We start from the raw sequence: 9,834 nt of genomic DNA, 5'->3' as shown, positions 1-9,834 counted from the left end.
ATGCTCTCTCTATTGGTTTGGTAGTTCCTCATTCTTATTTTGGACTCTCAATATGATCACAGCTGTTTTTTAAAGACAGCTCTTTCACAATCTATTCATCTCCTAGCATAGAGGCAATTCCTCTGCCCCTCTGCTCTGCCTATCTCATCCAAAAAGCCTTTAACCTTCAATTTCAGTGTCCCAGTTGTGTTATTTGTCCCACCATGTTTTCATGATACCAATTAGGTCACAGTTTTCTAATTGCACAGTGACTTCCAGCTCCTCTTGCTAATTTCTAAGTCAGCTTGCATTAAAGTAATGGCATTTCAGCCGGGCTATCAGCCATGTTATGTTCTAGGAGGAGCCCTCCCAAATTCCTCTGGGAAAAATCTGAGGTTTTCCCCTTCTTCTTTCTAAAGTGACAGTGTTCCCTGGCTCTTCCCTGTCACTCAGAAGTACATCCCCTTCCCTCACTGAATCTTCAGCCCAGGATGTTTTTGCTCCACTGGTCAGTTGCATCCCATCCAATGTCAACGTGCCTGGTCTCTCAAAAAGGACATCATCAATCACGGAACCCAAAACTTTGAGTGTGACACCACCCACATACCAGTCATTCAACTGATCTGTTCTCCTCCTTCTACCTGGGTCCCAGGCGGAGGTCCCTGGGAGGACAGGGGACACTCCCCATACTCCCAATTCCTTCAACATCCTTCCAAGGAACATGAAGTCTCTTTTAATATTTGAAATTTCCTTCTTGCAGCCTCAGCTGACCCAACTTGAAGATGCAGGAGTGGATCGTATTCCTCTGGCTTTATAAGACTCAGTAGCCTCTTCTTATTGTGTGGGCGACGGACAAATGGGTACCTCTGAGCGAGGAGTCCTCAGTTACTAACATCCTCTGCCTGTTTTTGGTGGCATTGATTCTAAATTGGGTCCTTGGTTGGAGCAACTTAATGCGGTTGTCTCTTCCTGAGTCTAAATCATTTACCCGTGCCCTCACCTTTTTCCAACCCCGGGCCCTTGCATGCTTAAGGGCACTACAGGAGGAGACAACTCGTGCTCTGAGCAGAGACGAAGGTCCAGTTTCCCCTGTCTTGTGTGTTTCTGTGGTCTGTCTTCTCAAAGTTGGAATCTAGTTTAGTTTCCTTCTCTTGCAGGAATTTAAGACAGGGCTGGCAGTCTGCCCATGTCACTGCGCAACACCGGGCATCAATCTCTACCTATCTGATTTCTGAATACTATGCATCCAGGTGATTTCCTCATGCAATTCAGCCATTTGCTCAAAAAGTTCATCAAGCAAAGCACATTGCACCCACGATAGCCCTCTCTGCCTTCAGGCCTTTAGTCCTTCCTGCACGAACTACCACACCAAGACCAAACTGATATGCCACGTGCTGATTGCCACGTTCCTGGTCACTCTCCATCCCTGAGGCTGCCTTTGTACACATTAGGGTGTTATGCTGCTCCATTTCAGAATGTTCCTGCGCTGGAGCTGATTGCCTTGGAGAATATAGCATGTTTACTATTTGTGCAGGCTGACTGACAGCCTTGGAACTGAGCTTAAGTACAGGTAGGTTGAAATGGGTTCTTGGGTTATTGGCAGGGTGAGCGGAAGCCTTGGAGGGACTGGCCAGGGCCCTGGTAATTATGAAGGTTGCGTGTCTGGTAAGGTAGTTAATATCTTTTGTTCCAATACCAGGACAAAACCAGTGACGCAGCTATGGGACCAGGGAAAGAGAAGTGATGCAGACTTCTCACAACTGCATTTTTTACACAGTCTATTGCAGGGAAATCCATGCAGCGAGATCCGGTAATGGAGGGCAGGGAGCATTTCCTGCCTGGGACACAACGTGCTGGGACAACCCAGCCGCAGCCCTGTTCTTGCTCCCTTCTGATCCCATACATCCCATGATACAAACATATTCTTTTTCTACACATGGCATTCGTTATCTTGCTGCAGCTTCGTGCATTCAGTGTCCTCAGGCTGATTATAGCCTGAAATGAACTCCAGATTAATAGAAATGCTATCAGTTGCCACAGAAATACCTTGTCATGTGGTAGCAGTTGTACTTCCTATTGTGCTTAGAACTAGAACTCTTAGATGACCCTAATTTTTACACTTTCTTATAGTTCTCCTATAAATACCTCTTACTCGTATCTGTGGTCAGTACATTCAGTCTCCTAGCATGAGTCACTATGTTTTTTATTCTGTGATCTTATGCCAGGCTATTACATGCTTAGATGCCTCAGAACAGGGCCGATGGCAGGGCCATGGGACCCAGGGCAGCTGAGTGGGGCCGAAGGGTGGGGCTGGGGCATTGTGACATCACGGTGCATCACAGTGCGGGGCTGGTATTGAGGCCGTGAGCAGGCAGCACCGCTCCACTTTGGCCTGGGCCAGCGGTGAGTAGAGCAGCAGGGGGAGGGCTGTGCTGGGCCGGGTGCAAATGCTGGCCCGCGAGAGGTTTGGGCGCCTGCAGTGGCGGCAGTGAGCGCTCAGGGAGCCTGCGAGCAGCTCTGCGGGCAGTCACCACCAGCACCGGCCTCGGCCCCTGCTGCCCCCCAGCTCCCTCACTCCTGCTCCTCCCTGACCCCAGCGCAAGCTCCCACCCAGCCCCACTGACCTCCCCTCTCTCCCCTCTTCCAGATCATGGCTTTGGCGTTTTTCTTCGCCTTGTTGGCGCAGAGAATACCATTAGTTGGTGATTTGGATGTGGACACGCTCGACCGCATGCAGCAGCGTGACGTGTATCTGCAAGAGCAGATGACAAAGCTGCTGCTGGAGATGGAAGAGAAGAACATGGCGCTGAGCACGATGGGCACTCAAGTCCTGCTTCGCTGCTTTGTTTTTTGTCTTCCCATCCTTCTGTATTTGATCATGTGGAAGATCTGTACAAAGTTCCATAGAGTTGAAGACACCTGTGATGAGGAGAGCTCCAGCAATGAGAAGGAGCAGGAGGAGGAGGAGGAGGAGGAGGAGGAGGAAGAGGAGGATGACGGTGTCTTTTCTCTCGATGTGTTCTGGACAGTCCGAAGCCATCAAGAGGACTGTGAACTGATGTACTCGCTGATGTGTGGCGTCATGGATATATGCCAAAATATGGTATCAGATACTTTCTATCCAGTGCCAGAGCGTCTCATCAAGGTGGGCAGTACCTTCGAAGGCTGGTGTCCCGTTAGAAACGTACCTGTCTTCAGCCTGCTTGTGCCCCTGTTGGCCCCCCGTGGGCACACTTTCCACCTGGATCTGGGCACCACAGGGGAGGTACCAGCAACGGACTCCCGTATCCGTGTACAGCTGGAATGCACGTGCAAGAGGGAGCAGGAGATGCGCATGCTGTGCTTCCTCCACACCTCCGCCAAAGAGCTGAAAAGTCAGCAGCCCAGCCTCCTAAACAGCCTCTGCACTACGTCCTACTTAGACGCGGAGAAGACTGCCCGCTGCTTCCAGAAGCTGATCAAAACTGCCTGGGAACGCATGCACGTCTCAGAGTTCACCATGGAGATAGACACGGTGAAGTCCAGGCGCTCCGTCAGGCTTCAAGTGAGAGATCTCAACAAAAGAATCTTCTACGTTGAGTTTGTGTTTGGCGTCCAGCAGGATGATACGGACATCTTTCTGAGCAGCCATGAGATAGTGTTTTGTCGTACCCCCAGCACGGTCTGGCCACAGAGCTGTGTTGTGGCAGAGAAAAAGTTCTTGCAGTATGTAGCCAACCACCCCCGGGGGGGCAAATTCTACCTCACGTATCTGCAACTGTGTGGCTATCTCATGGCGAGCCTCAAGTTTACCATCTATGACATGAAGACAGTGATCATGCACCTCCTGAATACCATTCCTTTGAAAAGGTGGCACGGGAGGAGTTTCCTGCTGCGGATGGATGACATCTTGAACTACCTGTGCTGCTGTGTGGAGGAGAAACGCCTGGACCACTTCATCGTAGGAAACGACTCGTTGCCTGAGGAGATTATCTTGCCGAAAGAGTTCCGAACTTCCCCACCACTCAACATGTTCCAGCACCTGGAGGAGGAACCGGACAAATACGAGCGGGCGCAGCAGGATTTGGAGGAGCTGCACGATCGGTTCGCAACCACACTGCTCTATGGGAGATGAGAGACGCGCACTGTCCCACGGACGAGCACGCAGGACATGAGAGGACACTGCTCAGTAGGCACTGGGAATTGCACAGGTGTAAAGGATGCAAAGCACTTAGAGTCTTTTCTTCCGCACCGAAGCAAAGGAGTCAGCAGCTCTTTTGAGCTCGCTCTGTGGGAGCTCAGTCCGGCCACGTGCCTCAGAACAGGGCCGATGGCAGGGCCATGGGACCCAGGGCAGCTGAGTGGGGCCGAAGGGTGGAGCTGGGGCATTGTGACATCACGGTGCATCACAGTGCGGGGCTGGTATTGAGGCTGTCTGCAGGCACCCAGTTCCACTTTGGCCTGGGCCAGCGGTGAGTAGAGCAGCAGGGGGAGGGCTGTGCTGGGCCGGGTGCAAATGCTGGCCCGCGAGGGCTTTGGGCGCCTGCAGTGGCGGCAGTGAGCACTCAGGGAGCCTGCGAGCAGCTCTGCGGGCAGTCACCACCAGCACCGGCCTCGGCCCCTGCTGCCCCCCAGCTCCCTCACTCCTGCTCCTCCCTGACCCCAGCGCAAGCTCCCACCCAGCCCCACTGACCTCCCCTCTCTCCCCTCTTCCAGATCATGGCTTTGGCGTTTTTCTTCGCCTTGTTGGCGCAGAGAATACCATTAGTTGGTGATTTGGATGTGGACACGCTCGACCGCATGCAGCAGCGTGACGTGTATCTGCAAGAGCAGATGACAAAGCTGCTGCTGGAGATGGAAGAGAAGAACATGGCGCTGAGCATGATGGGCACTCAAGTCCTGCTTCGCTGCTTTGTTTTTTGTCTTCCCATCCTTCTGTATTTGATCATGTGGAAGATCTGTACAAAGTTCCATAGAGTTGAAGACACCTGTGATGAGGAGAGCTCCAGCAATGAGAAGGAGCAGGAGGAGGAGGAGGAGGAGGAGGAGGAGGAAGAGGAGGATGACGGTGTCTTTTCTCTCGATGTGTTCTGGACAGTCCGAAGCCATCAAGAGGACTGTGAACTGATGTACTCGCTGATGTGTGGCGTCATGGATATATGCCAAAATATGGTATCAGATACTTTCTATCCAGTGCCAGAGCGTCTCATCAAGGTGGGCAGTACCTTCGAAGGCTGGTGTCCCGTTAGAAACGTACCTGTCTTCAGCCTGCTTGTGCCCCTGTTGGCCCCCCGTGGGCACACTTTCCACCTGGATCTGGGCACCACAGGGGAGGTACCAGCAACGGACTCCCGTATCCGTGTACAGCTGGAATGCACGTGCAAGAGGGAGCAGGAGATGCGCATGCTGTGCTTCCTCCACACCTCCGCCAAAGAGCTGAAAAGTCAGCAGCCCAGCCTCCTAAACAGCCTCTGCACTACGTCCTACTTAGACGCGGAGAAGACTGCCCGCTGCTTCCAGAAGCTGATCAAAACTGCCTGGGAACGCATGCACGTCTCAGAGTTCACCATGGAGATAGACACGGTGAAGTCCAGGCGCTCCGTCAGGCTTCAAGTGAGAGATCTCAACAAAAGAATCTTCTACGTTGAGTTTGTGTTTGGCGTCCAGCAGGATGATACGGACATCTTTCTGAGCAGCCATGAGATAGTGTTTTGTCGTACCCCCAGCACGGTCTGGCCACAGAGCTGTGTTGTGGCAGAGAAAAAGTTCTTGCAGTATGTAGCCAACCACCCCCGGGGGGGCAAATTCTACCTCACGTATCTGCAACTGTGTGGCTATCTCATGGCGAGCCTCAAGTTTACCATCTATGACATGAAGACAGTGATCATGCACCTCCTGAATACCATTCCTTTGAAAAGGTGGCACGGGAGGAGTTTCCTGCTGCGGATGGATGACATCTTGAACTACCTGTGCTGCTGTGTGGAGGAGAAACGCCTGGACCACTTCATCGTAGGAAACGACTCGTTGCCTGAGGAGATTATCTTGCCGAAAGAGTTCCGAACTTCCCCACCACTCAACATGTTCCAGCACCTGGAGGAGGAACCGGACAAATACGAGCGGGCGCAGCAGGATTTGGAGGAGCTGCACGATCGGTTCGCAACCACACTGCTCTATGGGAGATGAGAGACGCGCACTGTCCCACGGACGAGCACGCAGGACATGAGAGGACACTGCTCAGTAGGCACTGGGAATTGCCCTGAGGTGTTTTCTGTTAACTGGGGCAGCCATCTCCTATGGGATAAAGAAGGTTGTTGTATTTCTAATAAATTGGCAAATGTCAACAATAACTTGAGCCAGACCTATACACTCACAATCGCCCAGCCCTCACATGTCACCAGTCTTGGTTACGTGGGAAAACTGTTGTGTTGCGCGGCTGTAAAAGATGGTAAGCACTTAAAGTCTTTTCTTCCGCACCAAAGCGAAGGAGTCAGCAGCTCTTTTGAGCTTGAGGCCCTCTTGCAACAATTGGCGCCCAAACAGGGACACGGGAAAGAGAACGAACAGGGACCTGAAACTAAACCTGACTTGAAGACTGGCCGGTCTGGAGTGCATTGAGCAAAACGCGGAGCACGCTGAGACAAGCGTGGCAGGCGCTGAGAAGCGCAGCAGGCGTTGAGAAAAACCCTGGGCTCTCCCTTGTGCTGACAGTTGGCAGTCCCATGGAGGAGAAAGGGCAACTGGAGATTACTCAGATGGAGGGACGTCACCTGCTCAGTCTGTAGGCTGGCAGAATTCATACTGCTACCCTGGGACAACACAGTACTGCCTTTCATGCCAATCCCTAAAATCCTGTACAAGGAAAATTCACCTTTTCCTTCTGTTTTTATCGTGATGTATGCCCATGTTTGGTGTGTTAGTAAAAAGCTTGGAAACACTTTCTGTCAACCTGAATCCCTTCCTAGCTCCTCCCCATTTTGCAGGGGTCAAGTAGCCCAAGAACATCGCCTTCACCTTCTCTGTGACGAGTGGGCTACACTCGGCACAGAAAGCCCATCTGGATGAGATGACCCTGACTTAATTCTGCATGGCTCTGAGTTTGTCTGTCTCCCTCCCCTTTCTGCGCCGTGTTGGCAGCGCAGCTGCAGAGCTGGGGTCGAAGTGCTCTGTGCACTGTTTCCATGGAGGAATCTCTCCCTGAGGACAGGGCGATCTTTGCGCAACAGCAGTGGTCTGAAGCGTCACTCCCTGAGTTCAGCATTTGCTTCTTACTCTGACCTTCACAAAAATTTTAGCTAACCCCTCAACTATACCGGCTAACTCCCATTAGCCTAAGTTTGGTACACCTCTGATGGGTTCACTGGTGCCTGCCAAGCTACACTGGCCGGGAATTTGCTTCTCTCACGTTTCTCCATGTCTCAGAGGCACAAGTCTTTGTAGGCACATTGTTACTTCAGGCGTAGGTCAGGCACAGACCACACGGTATATTCCACGAACACCAAGTGCAGAGTTATAAGGTATTTAACTTTCAGCCAGACGTAAGCTATCTTTATTAAATATGTGCTGTAGAAACACTAGTGGTTTTCTAACAAACTGTAATGTTCATTCCCCAGACTCTATCCTCTAAAAAAAGAGCTCCGGAGACCCAGTCCTGACTGCCTCTGCATGCAGAGCTCTGGCCAAACAAATGCAGTGCTTGGGGAAAGTGCTTCCCTTCAGCAGAACAGGTCTTGCCCCATAATACTTTCCCAGATCACTGAAAAGGTTGCCCACTCTTCCTACTTTGTTGTGTGTTGTCTGATTGCCTCACGTTTCTCCATGTCTCAGAGGCACAAGTCTTTGTAGGCACATTGTTACTTCAGGCGTAGGTCAGGCACAGACCACACAGTATATTCCACCGAGCACCAAGTGCAGGTTACGATGAGGTGGGAGTCTGCCTCTTCCTCCAGATAACTAGCGATAGAACAAGAGGCAGTGGTCCTAAGTTGTGCCAGGGGGTGTTCAAGTTGGATATTAGGATAAATTTCTCCTCAGAAAGAATGGTAATGCATTAGAACAGACTGTTCAGGGAGGTGGTGGAGTCACCGTCCTTGGAGTATTTCAAATAAAAGATTCGTGTAGCACTGAAGGATGTGATTTAGTGGGCATGATGAGAATGGGTTGCCGATTGGACTAGGTGATCTTAGAGGTCTTTTCCAGACTTAATCACAGAATGACAGAATTGTAGGGGTTGGAAGGGACCTCCAGAGATCATCGAGTCCAACCCCCTGCCAAAGCAGGTTCCCTACACCAGGTCGTACAGGTAGGCATCCAGGCAGGTCTTGAACATCTCCAGAGAAGGAGACTCCACAACCTCCCTGGGCAGCCTGTTCCAGTGCTCCGTCACCCTCACCGTAAAGAAGTTCCTTTGCACATTTGTGTGGAACTTCCTATGCTGCAGCTTATGTCCGTTTCCCCTTGTCCTGTCTCCATGTACCACTGAAAAGAGACTGGCCTCACCACTATGGCCCCCACACCTCAGATATTTATAGACCTGGATCAGGTCCCCTCTCAGTCGTCTTTTCTCAAGGCTGAACAGACCCAGTTCACTCAGCCTTTCTTCATAGGGGAGATGCTCCAGGCCCTTCACCATCTTTGTGGCCCTCCGCTGCACTCTTTCCAAGAGATCCCTGTCTTTTTTGTGCTGCGGAGCCCAGAACTGGACGCAGTACTCCAGATGAGACCTTACCAGGGCAGAGTAGAGGGGGAGGATCACCTCCCTCGACCTGCCGGCCACGCTCTTTTTAATGCACCCCAGGATGCCATTGGCCCTCTTGGCCACAAGGGCACACTGCTGGCTCATGGCCGACCTGTCATCCACCAGGACACCCAGGTCCTTCTCCACAGAGTGCCCCTCCAGCAGCTCATCCCCCAGCCTGTATTGGTGCGTGCAATTATTCCTCCCCAGATGCAAGACTCTACACTTGCTTTTGTTAAACCTCATCCGGTTTTTTTCTGCCCTGCTCTCCAGCCTGTCCAGCTCTTGCTGAATGGCAACACAGCCTTCAGGCGTGTCAGCCAATCCTCCCAACTTCGTCTCATCAGCAAACTTGCTGAGGGTGGCCACTATCCCCTCGTCAAGGTCATTGATGAAGATGTGGAACAAGACCGGATCCAGCACAGACCCCTGGGGGACACCGCTGGTTACAGGTCTCCAGCCAGACTCTGCACCACCAATGATGACCCTCTGTGCTCTGCCAGTCAGCCAGTTCTCAACCCACCTCATTGTCCACTCGTCTATCCCACGCTTCCTCAGCTTTGTTATAAGGATGTCGTGGGGGACAGTATCAAATGCCTTGCTGAAATCAAGGTAGACTACATCCACTGCTCTCCCCCCATCCACCCAGCATGTGACAACAACATAGAATGCTACCAGGTTGGTCAAGCACGACCTCCCCCTGGTGAACCCGTGCTGACTACTCCTGATAACCTCCTTTTCTCCCAGTTGTCTGGAGATGACATCCAGCACAAGCTGTTCCATCACCTTTCCAGGGACAGAGGTGAGGCTGACTGGCCTATAATTGCCTGGGTCTTCCTTCTTGCCCTTTTTGAAGACCGGAGTGACACTGGTTATCCTCCAGTCTTCAGGCACCTCCCCTGTCCTCCAAGACCTCTCAAAGATGACAGAAAGCGGTTCAGCAATCACCTCTGCCAGCTCCCTCAGCTCCCGTGGATGCATCCCATCGGGTCCCATGGATTTGTGAACATTGGTGTTGCCTATGTGCTCCCGGACCACCTCTTCCCTGACTGAAGGGAGGTCTTCCATTCCCCAGACCCTCTCACTAACCTCCAGTGTCTTGGATTCCCGAGGGGGAACTTTTTCACTGAAGACAGAAGCAA

General features: G+C 52.0%; 2 protein-coding genes across 2 annotated transcripts; both read left to right on the top strand.

The window, feature by feature from the left end:
* Positions 1 to 3,061: 3,061 nt before the first annotated feature.
* On the top strand, positions 3,062 to 4,093 carry LOC306948032 (inositol 1,4,5-trisphosphate receptor-interacting protein-like 1; the record flags this gene model as incomplete). Its single annotated transcript, XM_079537492.1, has 1 exon — positions 3,062 to 4,093. One exon carries the CDS (start codon positions 3,062 to 3,064, stop codon positions 4,091 to 4,093), a length of 1,032 nt encoding a protein of 343 aa, XP_079393618.1.
* A 1,016-nt stretch (positions 4,094 to 5,109) lies between these two features.
* On the top strand, positions 5,110 to 6,141 carry LOC306948031 (inositol 1,4,5-trisphosphate receptor-interacting protein-like 1; the record flags this gene model as incomplete). The annotated part of the gene is made up of 1 exon (XM_079537491.1): positions 5,110 to 6,141. One exon carries the CDS (start codon positions 5,110 to 5,112, stop codon positions 6,139 to 6,141), a length of 1,032 nt encoding a protein of 343 aa, XP_079393617.1.
* Positions 6,142 to 9,834: the final 3,693 nt, after the last annotated feature.

The sequence above is a fragment of the Tetrao urogallus genome (assembly GCF_951394365.1).
Source record: "Tetrao urogallus genome assembly, chromosome: 6".
Classification (NCBI taxonomy): domain Eukaryota; kingdom Metazoa; phylum Chordata; class Aves; order Galliformes; family Phasianidae; genus Tetrao; species Tetrao urogallus.
Note: the sequence above shows the minus strand (reverse complement) of the source record. Positions and strands in the feature narration are given on the sequence as shown.